Source organism: Diabrotica virgifera, chromosome 4, assembly GCF_917563875.1.
Source record: "Diabrotica virgifera virgifera chromosome 4, PGI_DIABVI_V3a".
Lineage (NCBI taxonomy): Eukaryota > Metazoa > Arthropoda > Insecta > Coleoptera > Chrysomelidae > Diabrotica > Diabrotica virgifera.
The window spans coordinates 219,518,115-219,541,162 of NC_065446.1; the positions used below are offsets into that span (position 1 = coordinate 219,518,115).

At 33.5% G+C, this 23,048-nt stretch overlaps 1 protein-coding gene across 2 annotated transcripts in view; it reads left to right on the forward strand.

Moving 5' to 3' along the window:
- LOC114326804 (origin recognition complex subunit 1) overlaps positions 1-23,048 on the forward strand; it is an 86,901-nt gene that overhangs the window by 12,180 nt on the left and 51,673 nt on the right. For both annotated transcript variants that reach the window (XM_028275252.2, XM_028275253.2), the window contains exons 2-3: positions 6,055-6,256; positions 21,960-22,667. In XM_028275252.2, coding sequence (XP_028131053.2) covers positions 6,055-6,256; positions 21,960-22,667 — 910 coding nt within the window. The remainder of the gene's footprint in view (positions 1-6,054; positions 6,257-21,959; positions 22,668-23,048) is intronic.

The following is a 23,048-nucleotide window of genomic DNA, read 5'->3' on the forward strand; positions in this document are numbered from 1 at the left end:
AGTTTTTTGGATTTTTGAAGGTGACCAACGTTACAGAAAAATCTGAAAAAAATTAGGAATATAGTGTTTGATAAAATACACAAGACTAAGAAAAAATTAGATCTGCAGCTATCCCCAAAAAAAAGTTATATACTTTTTTTCAAAAAAAAAAAATTTTAAAATTTTTTTGAGGTTATGTACACTCAACCTACATGTCTATAAAAAATAGACGTGTTTTATAAAAGCCTTAACTATGCGTGTACATTTTTTGAAATTTTAAAATTGATTGCATCCCACCAAAAAAAAAAATAAAATCGAAAAATAAAGTTTTTGATGGTGGGGGCAGGGAGAAGGGGGTGGTGGGTTAAAATTACGATGAATCTTATGTCTTAATCACATAAAACTTAAAAAAAAAATGAAAAAAATTAAATTCTGGTAATTAGGGAGGGTATTTTTTAATTTATGTATCCCGTCCATAAGTGGAAAGTTTGATGCGCCACTGTAGACGCATGTGCCACTGAAAAGTGACGGCACAGTGCTCAAACGTTTTCTTTTAGATTCTACTATTTAAGTTATAGGGTCCCGTCGTGCCTAAAATGATTAAGAATTTTCACCTATAGCGGCTCTTAGTCTAGTAGTCTAGTATATTTCATACCTTCTGTCATTGAAGCAGAAAAATTATATATTGCTCCACAATATTGATATGATATGCAATTATTATATAAAGGTAAATTTAATTAATTGTATTTTGCTTGCAGTACTGCATTTTAATAACTAATTTTATTTACTACATACAATTGTTTACGTTTTGATAACATAACCTGAATTTTATTTTTTCTTACTTATTATTTTTTTGGGCTATGGCCTTGACAATTATCCAGTAACCAGTACTAATATAATTGGACAATAGAACTAAAAGTGCGAGTAAAGTTGCAGAGAGTAGAAATAGGGGTCGCTTTGCCGAACTTGCACGGTCCCAATACACTAAGCATCAAAATTAACGCACCACCTTAAAATTGGGACATTTTTAATGTCTCGTATTTCCTAAACCTATTGTCCGATTTGAGTAATTTTTTTAGTATAAATATTATAGCTATAGTCTTCAAGAATATCGATGTAATAATATTATTGCTAAACAGGTAAGTGTCATTGTATACCAGGTGTAACAATGATAGTGTGTTTTTTCCTCAAAGTTTGGAACACCCTGTGGAATATTCTAGCTACATAAAATATTGAAATTAAAACTCAACTGTAGCCTTAGGCTTTTTTAACATTTTGCTTTTCGATTCATTCGCTTATGTGGAAAAATAACAAAGTTTGGTACTTTAACAAATAACTATGTTATTCATCATTACAGGGTGATTCTAAGTAAGTGCGACAAACTTTAAGGGGTAATTCTGCATGAAAAAATAATGACCATTTGCTTCATAAACATATGTCCGCAAATGCTTCGTTTCCGAGATACGGGATGTTGAATTTTTTCTTACAAACTGACGATTTATTTATTGCTCTAAAGCCGGTTGAGATATGCAAATAAAATTTAATGGGTTTTAAAAGGTAGTTATTGCGCATTTTTTGACATACAATCAAGAATTTTTATTCACCATTGGCGTGCATATGGGTCATATTACCCGTATGCACGCCAATGGTAATAAAATTCTTAATTATATGCCAAAAAATGCGCAATAACTATATCTTAAAACCTACCAAATTTAATTTGCATATCTCCACCGGTTTTAGAGCAATAAATAAATCGTCAGTTTGTAAGAAAAATTCAACATCCCGTATCTCGGAAACGAATCATTTGCGGACATATGTTTATGAAGCAAACGGTCATTATTTTTCCATGCAGAATTACTCCTTTAAGTTTGTTACACTTATTTAGAAACACCCTGTATTGATGAAGAACGTTGCTAGTTGTTCAAGTACCTAACTTTTTTATTATCCAACACAAGCGAATGAAACAAAAAGCATAATGTTAAGAAAGCCTAAGGCTACAGTTGAATTTTAATTTCAATATTTTATATACGCCAGAATATTCCACAGGGTGTTCCAAACTTTGAAAAAAACCCACTATCATTGTTACACCCGGTATACAATGACATTTATCTGTTTAGCAACAATATTATTACATCGATATTCTTGAAGAATAAAGCTATAACATATTAAAAAAAAAAAAGAATGTGTGTGTACTTTGTACGCACGTAAGAAGTTATACTTCTATTATATGATTTAAACGAAATTAATATACTTTTTATTTATATTTTGTTTAAATATTAAACTAATTTATACTTACTACTTCTCAAACATTTTTATTAGAACAGTGCCAAAAATTAAAATAATAAAAGAATAAAACACACACAAACACATTAAACAAGCCACAAATGATGTCTGAACATTAATTGTCGAAAATTTTTTTAACTAAATACGTATTTTCTGAAAATACAATTATATAATAAATATACTTACAATCATAAAATGTATTAAAATAAAAACAAAAAATAAAGTTTCTATTGGGACTCGAACCAGCGCTGATAAGAGCGGTTGGTATTGGAATTCATTTGCCTTCTCCGCTTAGCCACGGACACTATGTGTCATTATTTACGAAGATCGACTAACTAAACGGATTAAACTTGTGATATACCCTATTCCACGAACATACGCCTGTTTTGGAATACTTCGACAACGAATATTTTACTGTGCAAAATAAGAAGAACAAAAGTAAATTGCAAATTACATTGTTGTTTATGGGAATAATTATTAGCTCCATTTACTTTCGTACTTCTTATGTTGCACAGTAAAATATTCGTTGTCGAAGTAATCCAAAAAAGGCGTATGTTCGTGGAATGGCCCATATTTTGTTTGAAAATTGATCAAATTATTTTAATTTTGAATTGAAATGATTTAGAATTGAAAAAATACAACAAAACATAGAGTAAAAAACAATATATTAGGTGAATATTGATAGAAATTTTGATGGTAATCAAATTATATAAATAAAAGTATTACATACTATTTATTTTGGCAGATCAAATAGGTAGGTTTATACCCATGATACATTAACAATTATTACGTACCTGTTGCTTTTAAAAACTATTTAAAAGTCACTACAATATTATAAACTTTTTTGTTTCTGTCCTCACAACAATAAAACTAATATATTATACATTTGTTTACCTTTACCTTTACCTCCAAACCACAGCTGCCATATCGGATAATTTTTGACATGTCATTTGAACATCCAATCAGAACAAAGTTATAATGCGCATGCGCCGGGCTGATAGGTTTTAACATATAAAAAAATCACCCTCTATCGCCGGTAAAGAAGTATAACTTCAAAAATAATACGTCACGTAATAATACGTCGCGTCACGTAAGGGTCGATTCTCACTATACCTCCCGTTTACTTTCAATACGCATGGCATTCCGTTTCCATAAAATATTATTAAATACAAATCATATAGTATATGCCCACTTTCCGTTACGTTTACCTACCATTCCCGAATCGTTGCGTTCAATATCGGCCACGTATTTTTCGGCGACGTCTCGGATACCCTATGGATAATGTGAATATTGCTATTACCTCGCGGTTCAGTCACGTATTTTTTTCTACGACAAGGTGTGACTTGTCGGGTAGAGTATGGATTGGGGAATACATAGCGGTTATGGATAGGGGGAATACATGGTGAGAAAAATTTGGACAATAAAAAATTTATAGAACTTGTCTGACATGACTTTTTAATTTTGAAAATAAAAAATACAGTGATAATACATTTAAAGACGGCAATATTTTGGGCGGCTGTTGCCAAGGAATTAAAATATTTTCTTCATCCAATATCTTCTTAAGCAATTCCGCTGGTTCATCGGCTGATTGATAACCTCTACGGAATATTGTCACTCCATTTTTTGCTTGTTCGGCCGATACTTCTATCGATTGGTGATTTATTTCTTGCTATTTTGACCACACGTGTCTCTCTATTCTGCTATGTCCATTCTGTTGTTCCATTCTTTTTTCTTCTATTTAGTGTCCATTCGTTTATACATCCTGGGATATATAGTCCTGAACATTTCAGGGACTACCTTCTTCGCTTTCCGGTGACACAATTATAATATGTCTGCTTGTTCCAACTGCGTCGCTTCACTAGAAACAAAGTTAGAGAACTATAGGTTCTTCCAAGTTGTGCGTTACCTTTTTCGCTTTCTGGTGACACAATAATTATAATATATCTGCTTGTTCCAACTCCATTGCTTCACCAGAAACGAAGTTAGCAAACTATAGGTTCTTCCAAGTTGTGCGTTACCTTTTTCTCTTTCCGGTGACACAATTATAATATATCTGCTTGTTCAAACTCCGTTGCTTCACCACAAGCGAAGTTAGAAAACTATAGGCTCCTCCAAGTTGTGCGTTACCTTTTTCGCTTTCTGGTGACCCAATTATAATATATCTGCTTGTTCCAACTCCGTTGCTTCACCACAAGCGAAGTTAGAAAACTATAGGCTCCTCCAAGTTGTGCGTTACCTTTTTCGCTTTCTGGTGACCCAATTATAATATAATATCTGCTTGTTTCAACTCCGTTGCTTCACCACAAGCGAAGTTAGAAAACTATAGGCTCCTCCAAGTTGTGCGTTACCTCTTTCGCTTTCTGGTGACTCAATTATAATATATCTGCTTGTTACAACTGCGTTGCTTCACCAGAAACGAAGATAGAAATCTATAGGTTCTTCCAAGTTGTGCGTTACCTTCTTCGCTTTCCGGTGACACAATTATAATATATTATTATCTGCTCGTTCCAACTGCGTTGCTTCACCAGAAACAAAGTTAAATTTTTAATTTATGCATGTTTTTTATATTGATAACGATTTCCGAAGTGAAAGTCGAAACGTCAAGTAAACTTGATTTCAAACTCGAATTGTGGCTTATGCCCAAATAAAATAGTAAATCTTATTTTGTATTTCTCACGCCGCGGAGCGCCGGTAAGAAAACAAATGTGAAATAACCTTTTTTTACATTGGTCCGCATGTATATTTTACATTTCTATTATTAAATTTTCTTCAGACCACATATTTCATCAAGCCGGAAAAAACACGTGTATTCGAATCAAAAATTTAGGGTAAAATGTTACCAAACCGGTACAAAATGTGTGGAATATTAAATGGAGAAAGTAAACGCGACGTCTAGTGAGAATGGTGGTTAAATTAATGGAAGGTGTATGGAACGTGTATGGGAAGTAAACGGAACGTATAGTGAGAATAGAATTTTAATGGGAGGTGTATGGAATGGTTATGGAAAGTAAACGGGAGGTATAGTGGGAATCGACCCTAATATTCATATCAGATCTTTTGTAGCTGGAATATTGTATGCACCACTCATTTTACGGCGTTTAGCGGTATTTTATTCTTGTTAAGATATACACAAAAAAATCTTCCAGGTCGTAGTATGCAAAAGTATTCATACAAGTCCAAACGATCATGTCAGAGATGAGAACTTCTCTTGGAGTCCTGCAGTCTCTCCAACTTTGAGTCATACATACTTAGTATCTATAGAGCTCTTTCCTTGCAGTCTCAGCGTGGGACTCACATACTTTGCCTATTCTGCTATAAGTCGTATTAAATTATGGTATGCTAAGTTTATATTCTAAAGTTTTATAATTTTTTATTCAATATAATAGTCCCGGTATGATGGTATATGCAATAGCCATTGACTTTGGCAGCCTAATCTTGCTTAGTCATTCTTACACCCCCTGTTGGATACCTAATTCAGTTGCTAGAAAATAAACTGAGGTTTCTATATTACTGGAGACTGAAGTCCTTACTTCTCTGTGTTGAAAACTCATGTAGAGGAAATGTAACGAAGGAGTTGAGCTTCTGAATAACATTAGTTCATGGATTTATACCTGCTTTCCTCGTGATATTATGGAGTAAAAGAAAAAATATAGAAGCTCTTGTACACATGGCCGATAAATTCCAGAAGTAGATCTATCCTTTATTGAAACCACAATACGCAATATAAGAAAATATGTTGCAAAAATCTATAATTTTTTTTATTAGTTTAATTTGATTTTTAATTTTTTACAGAAAAATTCGTTTTGGCAACGTCATATATTACGAGAATGATGTCATACTTTTTACTGATGTGGATGGTTCAGAAGTAGGAATTATTAATTATATATACGACTCAAATGACGAAAATTTACTCAATATAAGAAAATATGTATTTGCTAGAAAATTAAACAAGGTCTTTAAGAAACAGGGATTAGAATACGACAAACAGAATGAGGTGAGTTTTAAAAATAATTATATTAACCCTCCGTTAGTCGCGCGGTCTACGATCGTAGACCACTCTCCTTTAAGTGCTCAGTGGTCGCCAATTCCAGAAAACTGCACATACATACGCCCCCATCCCGCTTAGTAGCTGTTATTAATACTTCCAACTTACTCTTCAGTTTACTAAACGTCGCCGATCTGTTTGCATTATTTTTTTACCATTATTCAAAGAGCACTGGTCTACAACCGTAGACCGCGCGACTAAGCGCGTTCCAGTTTTTAGTTGTATACAGGGTGTTTCAAAAAAAGGTAACCCCGTCTCTAGGGTAGGTAAAAAACTGAAAAATAATTGGGGTTTGCTTAGTAAAAATTTTTGTTACGCCATCCGTTTTCAAGATACAGGGCGTTGAAGAAAAAAAATTTTACGCATTTTTGAAAATTGAAAAATTGAAACAAGGTTTAAAAACTCTAATTATTGTTGATTTATCGTCATAACAATCAATAAATGTCAGATTTCCATGGCACACTTGGAGAAAATAGAGGTATACCTATTAGAACTTTATCGTTACTACCAGCATCAATTATTACTTCATAATTTTCAAATCAAAATATTCCGAAAACGGTATACAGTATCGAGTTTTATCAAGAGTACCTTTTCCGTGTAAAATTGAAGGATGTTTAAGTTTACTTGAAATTTTGATTAATAATTATACTCTTAAAAAAGTTATATTGACTAATACTTAGTACAATCCGTGTAACTAGCGCCCTCTATGAGAATCAGATATAAAAACAAATTCATGGGATGAATCAGCTTCCAAAACATATTCATATAAAATTTCATTACAATGTTGCCAGTAGTTTCGGCAAAATCGTAAAAAATGCGTAAAATTTTTTTTTCTTCAACGCCCTGTATCTTGAAAACGGATGGCGTTACAAAAATTTTTTACTAAGCAAACCCCAATTATTTTTCAGTTTTTTACCTACCCTAGAGACGGGGTTACCTTTTTTCGAAACACCCTGTATATAAAGCTAATATGTAGCCTGCTGTGTATATAAAGCTAATAACATAAATGAAAATGTTTCAACTTAGTATGGGAATTAATCAAATCGCAAATTGTATTGACGATGTTGTATTTGTGCACGAATTTGCAATATGTCAACAAGAAGGGCATGCCAAAGATGTGATAAATTTGCATTCAAGGATCATTTTGGGGAGATTTGCACTGAATGTTTGACGGACTAAAATTGTGCCACTTTGACCATTTAATAGTTTTGTTCTTTTTGTACTTTTTAGTTGTGTTCTTTATTATTCATCCCTATTAGTCATTCTATAAGTTCAAAGATAAAAAATAATTGTTTTTTACTAAATTGAGCTTATTTTTGTGACCATTTTCATTTACTTGCGAATAAAGACCCAAAAAATCATGACCTCGTTTTTAATTTTACGAAAATTAATTTTTAAGGAAATAATGAAGCGGGTGCAATTTGAATTTCAAGCGAATTGACGCAACTGTTACTGTTTTCGGGTGCAATTTAGCGTTTCGTACTTTCGTGGACATGTTGGTAGATTAGATAAAAGTGAATCCCAAAAAGGTAATTTTTGTCGGTGGTTCTTTTACTAGCTAAATATGATCCTGTTTTGGCTAAATTAATCGATAAAAACAATAACTAAAAAAACAAATTACTTGGGCCCCCAAATACAAAACGAAGTTATAAATTTGCTGGCTTAAGAAACTGAAAACAAATTGATTAATTTAAAAAAAATTGTTTCTATTGAATAATTCTTGATACCACTCGAAACACGATCAGCTTAATTTTATTTTCCGGTATGTAACTTGCGATGAAAATAATTTATCTTCTAAAGCAGAAGTTGTTTAAAGTTTTTTGGGATTTATTCGCATGTTAGACCAAAGTGCAGAAGGTCTTGTAAATGAAATTTTAAAATTTATACAATCAAAGTACCTTTTCGTACACAACCTGAACCTAGTGTTGAATGATGCCGTTTCTGGTGTACAGGAGTTGGTTTTTTTAGGATATAATTAAAAGATTATGTTTTTTTTAGTGCAAGTATTAAAAGATAGTACTATTACTATGTACAGTTATATTAAAAAAAAAGGGTACAAGTATTAGAAAGGGAAGTTAACGTCATCCTATTTGTGTACAACCGGCTGGGATTTTTGGAGGTTATCAAATGTCATAAGTGATCAAAAATGCAACTCATAGACGTCAAAGACGTTTAATTTGATAGAAGGTTTAACGTTACGTACAATAAAAAATTAATATGCCTCGTCATTTAAGTGAGATTGAAAAGGCTCAAATAATTACGAAAATGGAAGAAGGATGGTCAATTCGTGCGCTAGCAAATTTCTATAATAGAAATTTGAAAACAATCTTCAGAATTAAGCAACGATGGGTCCAACAACAATCATTAAAAAGAAAAGTTGGTTCAGGGCGTTTCAAAGTATCCACTCCTCAACAAGATGCTGTTTTAGTTCAATTCTTAAGAGATAATCCATTTGCGACGTCGAAGGATTCAAGGATTCATACGGGATTTCCTGGTGCCCAACCTACTGTAAGCAGAAGGATAAATGAATCTGAATTAAAAAACCGACCAGCTGCTAAAAAACCATTAGTAACTGTTGAACATCGGCAAGCAAGAGTAATATTTGCACTAAACTATATTTACCGCAACCCACAATTTTGGAACAACGTCATTTTTACTGATGAAAAGACTTTTCAGTCGACCTATAACGGTCAAATCCGTGTTTATCGTCCAGCCAATACTAGGTTTGAAGAACGATATATTCACTCTCATAATAAATCAGGACGTTTTTCTGTAAATGTATGGGGTTGGATTAGTAAACATGGACCTGGTGTTTGTTGGCGATTAGAGGGAAGATTTACTGCCGACAATTACATTAACGTTTTGGAACACGTAATGCTCCCTTCTATTGAGCAATTGTATCCTAATAATACTTTTATATATCAACAAGATAATTGTTCAGTCCACACTGCCCATGCCGTAAGGAATTGGTTTCAAACGCAAAACCTGGAAATATTGCCATGGCCTGCGCACAGTCCAGATATAAATCCAATTGAAAACATTTGGGGCATAATTGTTAAAAAAATATATAAAAGAAATTTTATGCCACAAAATTCAGATCAATTGTGGGATACAATCTTAGAGTGCTGGGAAGATCTTGATCCAAATATGATATCTAATATAATTCAAAGTATGCCAAATAGACTAAATAAAGTTATAGAAGCAGACGGTTCTATCACCAAATACTAAATTCTATTTGTAACAGTCATTAAAATTATTCTTTAGATAATTGTTGAATAAATGGTTTCGTCTAATTAATGCTCAACTCCAATGATTTATATTTTTAATAACCTGTGACATTTGATAACCTCCAAAAATCCCAGCCGGTTTTACACAAATAGGATGACGTTAACTTCTCTTTCTAATACTTGTACCCTTTTTTTTTTGAATATAACTGTACTATTATGACTTTGGATCCATCGCGTTTGCCAACACTTAAAAGGTTATGTGAAACCCGGTGGTCATCCAGACATGATGCTGTCATCGCTTTGCGTCGAGCTTTCGGACAAGTAATGAAATCTTTAACGAAAATTTCATTGCTATCTAAAAAACGATGAAAAATTATAAGTTAATGCATTATTAGAGCATATGAATAATTTTGAATTTGTCGTTAACATTACTATTTAATCTAAAATACTTAACATTATTAATCTAACATCAACACTTTTGCAATCTTAAACGGCAGAGTTAACGGTCGCCCTCAACTTTTTGAAAAAACTCTTGATAATCTTCTAGAAATGAGAAATTCGTTTTCCGAAACTTTAGCAAAAGCAGTAGTAATAGCAGAATAGTGGGGTATTATACCGAAATTTAAAAATAAACGGATAAAACGTATAAAATAATTTTATCTACTCTATGCCATATTATGTATAAGTTTTTAGTTTGTAAAAACTGTCATTATAGATAGCAGTGCGTGAAGGGTTTAAAGTGTGCGTGAAGTAACAATGTATTTTAAATGGGATTTACTATTTCGCACACTTTCAAAGGGTTTTTTGGCACACTTTCATCAAATATCCTTAACTTACGCGTTGTCATGGTGATGACAATATGAGCAATAACTTACAACAAAATTTTTGACAGTTTTGTGGTTTGAAAGTAGTTAGGATTTTTAAATGTCGAAGTTCTAAAAATTGTAGAATAGAAATGAGTTCCAGTGACGAAGAGTTACAGTTTTTTTATTTGTTTATCGTAGATAAAATATTGTATGAAACTGTGCGTGAAGTACTTTCCTCCGTCGCTCCGTTGTCGCTCGTGCTCTAAAAATCGCGTGCGTTCGCAAAAAGCATACTTCACGAACTGTTTCATAAATAACTATTACGATGAGCTCAGCTGCGACGAAAAAATAACTTTTAGCAAAAAAAGTTTTGTAGTTAATGTTTTCAATGTAAATTTAGATATAATATTGCAACAACTTACTAATAGGTTTGTCGGATTAAGATACATGTATAATAGGTTTTCATGTCTATTCCCAAAAAATCTATTAACACTAACTAATGAAGACTTTTTAAAGAAAGGCCAAATATTGTCATTTACACATATTTTAGTAATTATACTGTTATTAGTTGTCGTTATATTTATAATGCGGGGCCCACAAAAATTGTCGCGGGGGGCCCCGCAATCTTCAGCTACGCCACTGATTTTACCACTGTCAAAATGAGAAAAGCCAAGGAACAAAACATATCTAATATCAAAGTACGGATATAAATAAACATGTTAATAACCATTAATTTGTTAATTTTGTCAAAATCCGGTATTATACGACAAAAAACTATTGGTCTACAATCGTAGACCGCGCGACTAAGCTCGTCAGCAATAACCGCGCGCCTAACGTAGGGTTAAATTAAATTGTTAATAGTTTGAAAAGTACACCTAGCCCTCTGCAGGAAACAGAGGTTTTAGTAATTGAGGTGTTCATATCGTTCAAAAATCTTATCAGTCACTTGGCCAGGTCAGAGTCACAAGAATATCTTATCTCTAAAAAGCAGAAAGATAAGTTAGCCACAATGTAAGTAGACATACATTGATGTGTACATCACGAGAGGGTTAAACAGCCAAGCTATGTTTTATTATATACCTACTATTTTATTCTGGAACAGTTAGTTTAAAGGATTAATTGCTCTTTTGTCATAATTTATTTAGTTTTTACTGTTGATTCAACACAACTCATTACAAATATTACAATATATCAGGAGCTTGGAGGAGTAAGGGCGAACCCGAAAAATGGTCATTTCAAAAACAGTCTCATCTTCCTCACATACTTTTAAAGAATGCGCCTGTATATTATAACAGCACGTTTCGCCCTTCATACTCCTAAGATTTCGTAAGCAATAATATACCAATCCATTTATGTCAGAAACTGAACTGCATAATTGTCTAGAAGAGTAAGGCTACGGCTCCACGGGCGAGAAATTGACGCTAGCAGTAGCCGTAAAACGAACTTAAGGTTCCGCGGAACGGAATAGGAATAGCCGAACTGTACCGAGTACAGGACTTGTGCGTAGTCGGTTCAGTTCGGCTATCCCTATTCCGTTCCGCGGAACCTTAAGTTCGTTTTACGGCTACTGCTAGCGTCAATTTCTCGCCCGTGGAGCCGTAGCCTTAGCCTAAAGGCGATCCCACAGGCTTTCGTTGCGTTTCCGTTCAAGATTTGCTCCTTCTCCTCTGTTAATGCGCCGGTGTTTCTGTTATTATGTAGCTTAGTAGCTTTAATTGGTGAAATACAGTGAGACACAGAAGACGAAGAAACCGTAGACGATGAAAATCAAATTGAATTCAATTGAAGCTTTCTTTGTGAATTTTATTAAAAACACTAGGGATGTTTATCTTTATAGACTAAAATGTATTAAACCTCTTTTTTAATTTCATAAAAATCTTGCAAAATCCTCTTAAATTTTTAAGATCTACCTGAAGGATTTCCATGCCCTAAGAAAAGATTTTCATAATAGTAGAGAAACTAAATTTGCATAAAGTTTATTGTATATTGTAATTTTTATTAGTACTTGGCCATAAACTTTCCGATTACAAAGGCACCTTTCAGTATTCTGTTCACTTCTGAGAAAATATTGTAGTGATGAGCCGATGTACCGATAGACGTGACACCAAAAATCATCTTTACAAAGTGAATATAAGGCGTCAATTAGAAGGATCAATGGAGGAAAACAGTTGCTGGGATGGGAATAATGATTGAAGAAAACTGCTTAACAACTTTGTTTTTTGCTGATTACCAAGTAATTCTTGCCAACGATGAACATGATATGGATTATATGCTAAGAAAGTTACAGATCGAATATGAAAAATGGGGCCTATGTACGAACATGGAGAAAACGGAATATTTGAGAATAGGAGAGGAAACAGAAGATCCGGAATTAGAGTTAAGAAATATAAGGAAATGTAAGGAATATAGATATTTAGGAAGCATAATATCAGAAGAAGGAACTACAAAAAGAGACATACAGCATAGGATACAGCAAGGAAAGAAAGCAACTCGTATTTTAGATGGTCTACTATGGTCTAACAAGGTGAAGCTGAACACAAAGTTAACAATCTACAGCACAATTGTGGAACCTATTATAAGTTATGGAGCAGAGTGTTGGCAACTCACAGGAAAGGAAAGAAAAAATATAGAAGTAGCGGAAATGGATTACTTACGTAGAGCATGCAGAGTATCTAGATTAGAACATGTACCAAATGAGGAAATAAGACGACGGACAAAGAGTTTATATTCCACGGTCGACCATATAGAAACAAAGAAATTGCTATGGTATGGTCATGTTATGAGGATGTCAGAGGAAAGATGGCCAAAAAGAGCATTAAATTACACACCCATAAATAGAAGAAGAAGAGGAAGGCCTACAGAAACATGGAAGAAAGGCATAGAACAGTCTATGGCAGATAGAGCTATTGACGAAAACGAATGGGTGGATAGAAAACGATGGCGAGCGAAATGTGGGATGCGGAGGAGACCGTAGGAACCCCACTACTTATATATAATTAGAAGGATTATTATAGTAATTTTACAAGTTAATACTTTATTATATCAATTTACTATTTCAGTTGGGAACAAGCCGTAAAATTAAAATACATAATAATTCCTAGGATTTACACGTTTTATTCGATTTTTTGTCGGCATTGTAATAATACAGATTATACGCCGTATCCCTCGGTAGACCGCACGCTATAGTAGAAATGCGACGTTAAACCGCATAATCTAGTAGCATCACTTGTTCGCCCTTACTATTCTAATTAACCTCGGTTTTCCCGAAACATCGTTTTTGCAGTTCGCTCTTACTCCTCCGAGCTCCTGATATAATATAATATACACTAATACACTGCGCGCCATGAAAAAGAGGCCACCTAGAATTTTATAAGAATTTTTCAATAACTTTAAGGTTATTCCATTTTATTTTTACAATTTAAACAATGCAGAAACACTTTTAGCGTCTCTTAGGCACCGACAAATGGTGCCGATAGGTCAATTAAGGGTAATAAGTTTGCAGAATTGATATCAGTTTTATGACTTCGGATAATGCACGAACGTGTTGTTTGTACCTTATTTTTCTTGGAATATGGCTATTTTGTTTTTCAAAAATCTTTCACTAGTGTACAGTTGTTCAAAGAGTAAACTTGTGCAATTAGTAAATTTAAAACTATGGCTGAGACATTGTTCAAATTGTTACTTTGATTGTTAATGGAATGAGTCAAATAGAAGTGGCCAGGCAGCTTGGAATCAGTCGTTGTATGGTCCAAAAAACTTACCAATGATTCGTTGAGACCGGATCTTACAAACAACGACCAGAATCAGGCCTGAGAAGAATTACGACGGCCAGAGAAGACCATTCTTTACAACGCACTTCTTTGCAAAATCGGTTCTTTACGGCGAAAGCAATCCAAAACCGTTTTCAAAATCTCACGAGAGGACATTAAGCACTTCTACCGTGAGAAGAAGGTTGAGGGAATTTGGTCTAAGGGCTCGCTGTCCAGCAACAGGACCTTTGTTAACAGCAGCACATCGACAACGCCGACTACAGTTTGGTAGAGACCACGAGCATTGGACGATAGAAGATTGGAAACATGTTTTGTTTAGTGATGAGTCCAGGATGGTTCTTTAAGGCTCAGATGGTCGCTACAAAACATTCAGAAGCCCTGGGGTATGAAAAACGATATGCTGTTTGTGTTTGACGACCATGTGTTGCTTTTGGATGAGGTTCGGTAATGTTTTGGGCAGGCATTTCATTCGAAGGCCGTACTGATCTCATATTTATTGATAGAGGAGCGTTGAAAGCTCCCCGATACATTACCGAAATTCTAGACGAACAAAAAAAGCTTTTGCTGGGTTTGTGGGCGAAAACTTTATTTTCATGCAAGACAACGCGCGGCCACACGTAGCCAGGATGGTAATGCAATACCTGGAAACCGTAGGTGTGCCTAAAATGAAATGGCCGGTTCAAAGTCCAGATTTGAACTCGATTGAACATGTTTGGGACCAACTCAAACGAAGGGTAAGAAACAGAATACCTGCTCCAATAAATCGTGAGCAACTTCGGTTGGCGCTCATGGAAGAACGGGAATCTTTTCTTCAAGACGACATCCAGAATTTGATCAGTTCAATGCCAAATCGAATGAGGAGTGTAATTCACAATAGAGGTGGTAATATACAGATAGTCACGACTTACTTACAAGAACTTACAAGAAAACAGAAAAAATGAACAATGTTAATTTCTTTTAATTTTCCAATAAAATCGTCATTTTGGAAGAAGTTATTTTTTTGACATTTGTTATTTAAGAAATAATTTGAATACTGCTTAGAATATATTTTTAATCATTACACAAACATCTTGTCCAGTCGGGTTAGACGAATAAGTCCTAACCTTGCTTTAGGAGCTGCCCCAAATTTTATTTTTCTAATCTTTACGTGGGGTCAATAGTAGTGTAAATTTAAAATCTCGACTGAATTCCGCCGTTGCGTTAGCCACCATCTTGATTTTAACCGAGAATCGTTTTTGCTCAATATCTCCGCCATTTTCAACTTTTCGACAAAAGTGAAAACTGAAATTGTCGAAAATGTGATTTTCTATCATTTTTATTTTTACAATTTTTTCGTGGCGTCGATATTTTCCGAGTTATGGCGGAAAATAGTGACAGTTTTACGACAAAAATGTTTCTTTACAAAAATAGAGAGAATTAAATTCTACACAATTTTAGCCTCTTTCATTTTTTTGCTAAAGTTAATATTCAAGGTAGTACATTTGCAGTAATGTCGCGAGCGTAAGACCTGATTGATTTTGTAGCAATTGTTTTTGTTCAATATCTACGCCATTTTAACTAAAATTGTTCCAAATATGATTTCCTACAATTTCTTTTTAACAATTTTTTTCATGCGGTTGATATTTTCCGAGTTAAGTGGGAAAATAGTAAAAACTGGTGGGGGGAGCATAATTACCGAGTTGAATCTTGTTTCCGAGCTGCCCCAAATTTTATAATTCTATCCTTTAGGGAAGATCAATAGTAGTGTAAATTTAAAATCTCGACTGAATTCCGCGGTTGCGTTAGCCGCCATATTGATTTTAAAGGAGAACCGTTGTTGCTTAATATCTCCGCCATTTTCAACTTTTTGACACAAACGGTACGAACTAAAATTGTTGGAAACGCAATTTCCTACAATTTCTTTTCCACAATTTTTTTATGCAATCAATATTCTAAGAGTTAAGGGGGAAAATAGTAGAAGCGGAGGGAAAGCATAATTATAGAATTGTCTCATTATTAACTTTACGACATAATTGTACATAAAAAAATAAAGAGAAGTATATTTTATACAATTTTTGAAACTTCCAATGAAACGCCAACCAGTGGCGTAGCGTGAGTGTCGGCCACCCGGGGCGGAATACAATTTTGCCGCCCTCTAATTTAGGTATATTAATTTATTGTATATTATACATTACATACATTAATTATAGAGAACTTTTCGGCGAGAACAGTCATCATTATTTTGCATTATACAGGTTGTATTTTAAATAAAACAGTTTATCTAAGTTTTACAATCCCGTTTATTAATACAAAAATTCTTTAACTTTAACCAATTAGATACAATGATATAACTTAGGTACCTATCACTTAAGATTAGGTACACCTTGACGATCGACAAAATTAAATAAAATCAATTTTTAATTAGAACTAGAACGATGCTCTAATGATATATTTTTATCTTTATTGAAAAGTAATATGAGTATTTGTTAGGATTAAAAACAAAACATCCGTCTTCAATTAAAAATTTATACGTCTACTTTTTTTTAAGAGCATTCTTTTATTGCACCATCAATGTCTATCCCATCACACACCTCTTGCTCAATAGACAATATAGTCAAATAAGTTAGTCTTAGAGTACTCATTGTCGATGTTAAATATTTTTTAATCAATTTAAATTTTGAAAAACTCTCACAGATGACATTGGCTGCGTTCACCAGAAATAATCGGTTTAAGTTTCAACTAAACAGCTGTGTTGCAGCGCTTTAAAACTACGTTTAGTCTCGTGAATGGTATTTTTCCGTTTGACACTTTCATAGTTGGTTTTTTTTGTGTTCCCACTTCTCACCTGTTCTATGAACCTAACCTAAAACGAGATTCGTTGTTTTTGTTGATTTATTATACTTATCGTTCAACGATAAATTGGACGTATCTTAAACAAATTTAATTCAAAAATGGATAATATACTACCTTTATTGATGTTTGATAATGGAACAAGAAATAATTTTTAGTGCTGCTGACTGTGCTGGACTTGGCAGAGCGGAACCATTCGATGACCCACCATAAATAAATAATAATTATCACGTAAATATGAATTATGTTGAAAATATTGTTCCTTAATACACAGATTTACAATTTCGTGAGCATATACAATTATGTATCTCCTAAGTTTCAATTACTTTATTATTAAAACCATTGTAAAATAAATATTTTCAAATAATCGCGCCATTACAATATATTTCTTAAACACGTTCAATATTGAAGCGATACAAATACTACGTTCAATAAAATGGCGACCGCTTCGTCAACACGTTGAAGTTTAGCCTAAATTGACATGACGTTCACCCGAAAAATCTTAAACAGTTTCAAAGCGCTGACGTAGCGCTGGTCTGGTGAACGCACCCATTGCTTATAGCAACTGTGAAAAATATTCGGAATATTATTAAAATATTGGGTAGATCTTCCAGCTTGGATTTAATTTAAATAATTCAAGTGAGTCTGCATTAATCAATTTCGTTGCCTGTAGCAGCAACGAAAGTCCGCAGCAACGAAAGTCCGCAGCAACGAAAGTCCGCAGTCGAAGTTTTTATAGCTTAAAACCCTGCTCGTCAATTTCGTCAGATGCGTAGTCTACATTTCTACATTCAGTGTTGTCTGGATCTAATAATATAGCCGACGTTAGATAAACATCCGTTAAATTCTGTAGCTGTTGAAAACGCTCACGAATTTTTACAATCTCTATCTAACGAAGGAAACAGCTTTCGTCTCAACTCATTTTCACAAGAAAAGTTAGCATCTCTAGTTCCGCCATCAAAAATATGCTTTTTTGTTATGCGCTTCCGAGGTGTTATGGAAATTCCAAGTTCTTCACACATATTTTTACATAACCTATAGCGCCAGTTGCCCATTCCTCTCTTTTCTCTGTCAATATCTTATGAGCGCACAATCTTATGTCAAGTCCGTTTGTTTGTAAATATTTTTGTGCATCATTCACTTCATGTAGCACCGGTTGCCACAGGCCCAAAAAACAAAGAAAGGAAAATGACTGCATCGAAACTAGTAAAGCACCTGCCTGCAACTGTCCTAGTGTTTAAGCTTTCACCTGCCTCTGTCAGTTTTTCCAAAATGACGAGAATGTCTTTGTAATGATGCCATTTCACATTTACGGTATCGCCTCTTGTACTCCACCGCATGTCTTGAATCCTTCTTTTGCCTGTAGCTGCTATCAGAACTTCCCAACGATGTGTCGATGAGGAAAAAAGAATAGCAACGTTCTAAAGTGTCGAAAAAAGTTGTGCTGATTGTTAGTCATAAACGGGAAATTCCCACAAGTCATATTGGGACCGTGCAAGTTCGGCAAAGCGACCTCTATTTCTACACTCTGTACTTTTAATTATATTGGCCAATTATATTAGTCCTGGTTGCTGGATAATTGTCAAGCTTATAGTCCAAAAAAATAATAAGAAGAAAAAATAAGATGCAGGTTATGTTATGCAAACGTAAACAATTGTATGTAGTAAATAAAATTAGTTATTAAAATGCAGTACTGCAAGCAAAATACAGTTAATTAAATTTACCTTTATATAATAATTGCATATCATATCAATATTGTGGAGCAATATATAATTTTTCTGCTTCAATGACAGAAGGTATGAAATATACGTCAATTTGACAATTTCAATTGACAATATGAATTATTTAAGATAGTTGCAATATTTCTCCGCGACTCGCGCACGGTCGTTTCTCGTTTCCCTTCCAAGTACTTGCACACCGCGAATAGACGTTGTTGCCAGTCGCTACAAAATATCATTCAAAGAAAAGGAATTCCCCGAATTCGTCACAAAATAAGTAATGAAAAATTCCGTGCTCCTTTCAATCGGTTCGAATTTGTAGTTGCGGTAAAAATATAAAATGGTTCAAATATTTACAAAATATTTTTATTATTTATTGTTAAATTTTGCCGCCCCCTAAAACGTGCCGCCCGGGGCGCACCGCCCCTGCCGCCCCCACTACGCTACGCCACTGACGCCAACCAAACTAAGTACATAAAATACATAAATAATAACTAACATGCATTAAGTTCACTTAATTTTATTATCTACCTGGTTTTATTGGTTGAATTAGTCTGTCGATAATTAAGTTTCATGTCAGCTAACATATTTTAATATTTCAACCTTTTTTTTTTTAATTTTGGACGAAAAATTGTAGTAAATCGTAATTGCAACAATTTCAGTCCTTATACTTTTTGTCGAAAAGTTGAAAATGGCGGAGATATTGAACAAAAATAATTGCTAAAAAATCAAACAGGTCTTACACTCACACCTTTACCGCATACGTCCTACCTTAAATATTGATTTTATCAAAAAAATTAAACAGATCAAAATTGTACCAAATTTAATTATTCTCTTCATTTTTGTATAGGTTCAAATTTGTTGTAAAACTTATAATAAACGAGATAATTCAATAAATCAATAATTATGCTCTAACTGTCACTATTTACCCCCCATAACTCGGAAAATATCGACCGCACAAAAAAATTATAATAAACGAAATTATAGAAAATCGAATTTTCAACAATTTCAGTTTCTACACTTTTTGCCGAAAAGTTGAAAATGGCGGCGGTGATATTGAGCGAAAACTGTTCGCGTTTAAAATCAAGATGGCGGCTAACGCAACAGTCAAATACAGTCGAGATTTTAAATTTATACTACTATTGAGCCCCCCTAAAGATTAGAAAAATAAAATTTGGGGCAGCTCGTAATGCAACGTCAAATGCTATCCCGACTGGGCTATCTATTGTTTGTTTTTTAACCAAGAGGAGTGATTCAAATTTACCGCGCCGTAATGCTTGTTTCTAATTGGTCCAACCACAGGTAAGTTTACTCTGTTATTAAATTTTGACACTAATGACATTTATCAAATTTTGTCACTTCTGTCATTTTATAGGTTAATTAAGTATATCGGCGATTTTTTGTGTTTTCTGGATTATTCCTTTAATTTTTAGATTTTTAGTCTACTTTTATATAAAAACAGTTGTTTTTAGAACTCTTTAGCGATGTGTTAGTATAATATAATATGTATGTATTATCATCGAAAGGTGATATGATCAACGAAAAAAGATGAATTTGGTAACTTTTCTAGTAACTTTCTTGGGTGTGAATCTGTCTTTTTAGTTTACTCCTCTTGGTTAAAAAATCAACATAATGACAATCAATTTCTAGTATGATTTAGTCCAGAAAGCCACTGCGCATCCGCTAGGAAAAATATTCTAATTCGGATTTTTTGCACAATCTTACTGAAAAAGGACTCCTTTTAACAAATTTGCATGTTGCCAGGACCAAAAGGTGGTCAAAAGTTTTTTTTGTGTTTTTTTTCTAAAATTATTTTTTTTGCATGGAAAAAAGTTTTTTTAGGGTTTTTTGGATCATTCCAAACAGAAAAGCTCTTTAGTGACTTTTCTCTAAAAATGATAGTTTTTGACATATAAGCGATTAAAAATTGAAAAATTGCAAAATCGGCCATTTTTAACCCTCAAAAACTAGGTGAAAAACTGAAAATTTGAATGTTGTTAAGGTAGGTAGATATTCTTTAAACATCGATTGATGAAATCCCGAAGAGTTTTTTGCAATACAGTGTTCAAAACTCCTTTGTTTTTTAATTGCTAATCAAGCGTGCGCGACACTATTTTCCACCAACAGTATGGTGCAAATGAAAGGAATAAATTCGTTATTTCGTAAACCGGCGACTTTAATGAAAAATCCCGAAACAGGTCGATTTTTATTTTTAAGTTATGATATTGTGGCATACATGGTATACTAGTGACGTCATCTGTCTGGGCGTGATGACGTAATCGATGATTTTTTTAGATGAAAATAGGGATCGTGTGGTAGCTCATTTGAAAGTTTCTTCAATTCTCTATTCAATAATGTAAATATTTACCTAATTATTTATACATTGTGTCCTTCTACTTCTTTTTTTGTCAAATAATTTAATTTAATAAAAATTTTTTGGACACCCTGTATAAATAATTATGTAAGTGTTTATATTACTTAATAGAGAATTGAAGAACCTTTCAAATGAGCTAGCACACGACCCCTATTCTCATTTAAAAAAATCATCGATTACGTCATCACGTCCAGATGGATGACGTCACTAGTATACCATATATGCCACAATATCATAACTTAAAAATAAAAATCGACCGGTTTCGGAATTTTTCCTTAAAGTCGCCGGTTTACGAAATAACGAATGTATTCTTTTCATTTGCACCATACTGTCGGTGGAAAATAGTGTCGCGCACGCTTGATTAGCAAATAAAAAACAAAGGAGTTCTGAATATTGTATTGCAAAAAACTCTTCTGGATTTCATCAATCGATGTTTAAAGAATATCTACCTACCTTGGCAACATTCAAATTTTCAGTTTTTCACCTAGTTTTTGAGGGTTAAAAATGGCCAATTTCGCAATTTTTCAATTTTTAATCGCTTATATGTCAAAAACTATCATTTTTAGAGAAAAGTCACTAAAGAGCTTTTCTGTTTGGAATGATCCATAAAACCTAAAAAAAACTTTTTTCCATGCAAAAAAAATAATTTTATGAAAAAAAACAAAAAAAAAAACGTTTAAAAATTTTTTGACCACCTTTTGGTCCTGGCAACATGCAAATTTGTTAAAAGGAGTCCTTTTTGAGTAAGATTGTGCAGAAAATCCGAATTAAAATATTTTTCCTAGCGGATGCGCAGTGGCTTTCTGGACTAATTCGTAAAAATTAAAAAATGCCAAAAATTTTATGTGGTCTCTTTTTAATGACGCGCAGTGTATAATATATACAAATAAGTAAATTTTTGTAATTAATTCTCTTTAATTATTTTTAGGTTGTTCAAGATTTAAGCCAGTGTTATGACATATCACTAAAACAAATTATAAGAAAGTGCACAATAGCTTTTCTTTGTCCGGAGGATAATGTATTTTATATCGACAAAAATCGGTTTGATACAACAGAATGTTATTCTTGTCGTTTTTCGATAAAAGGAAACCAACTTTTTCCTCTTTTTAGTGAATCAAATACTTCTTTATCCGATAATACATTATTCACTCCAACAACAAAGATATTAAGTGAGAACAATAACACACCTAACCAAACAATGACATTAAATAATAGTATCGAAGTCTGTTTTGACAACGAATACTATTCTCCTACACAACGCAACCTAGTGAAGAGAAATTTAAACAAATCTTTTGGAAATTCGCCATCGACAAAAAATGATTCAATACTAAATTATTCCATAGAATCATTATCAGACGACGATAATGACAGGTTGGTTCTCAAACTAAAAGTTTCCAAGAATACTCGAAGTCCAACAAAAAGAAATGCTATTCCAACTGAAAATACAGTTTCCAGTCCACCGAAAATTCGAAAATCTGGAAGAAGTACTACTAGGAAATCCTACGCTGATTATTTATCGCCAACCAAAATTAACAAGCGTTTTGGGTATCAAGACAAATCTTCAGATGATGAAGATTTTAAAACTACGAGAACCACTCCGAAACGCACACCAATTGTGAACAAAGAGAAACTCACGGTAATTTTTTTAATTAAACTTTTCAGTATATACAGGGTATGGCAGATAAACGGCCAATTAGAAATATCTCGAAAACTAAATGTAACTGAATCATAAAAAAGGGGTTTTGACTAGGGAGCTGTTTAATGAAAATATTTTCATCTATTTGCTACTCCCAGTTACACCGCAAGTAGCAAATAGATGAACATATTTTCATTAAACTTCATTCTCCAAAACCCCTTATCTACTGCACCCTGTATAAGCAGATGTGGTGACTCAAAAAAGGGGTATTTACTAAAGAATTTAAGCATTCTAATTTTTCTTTTCATATTAACGCAGTGCGGACCACAGTTATGGAATAAATTTTCGAGAATGGGTGATTTTGGAGACAAATCCTGAATC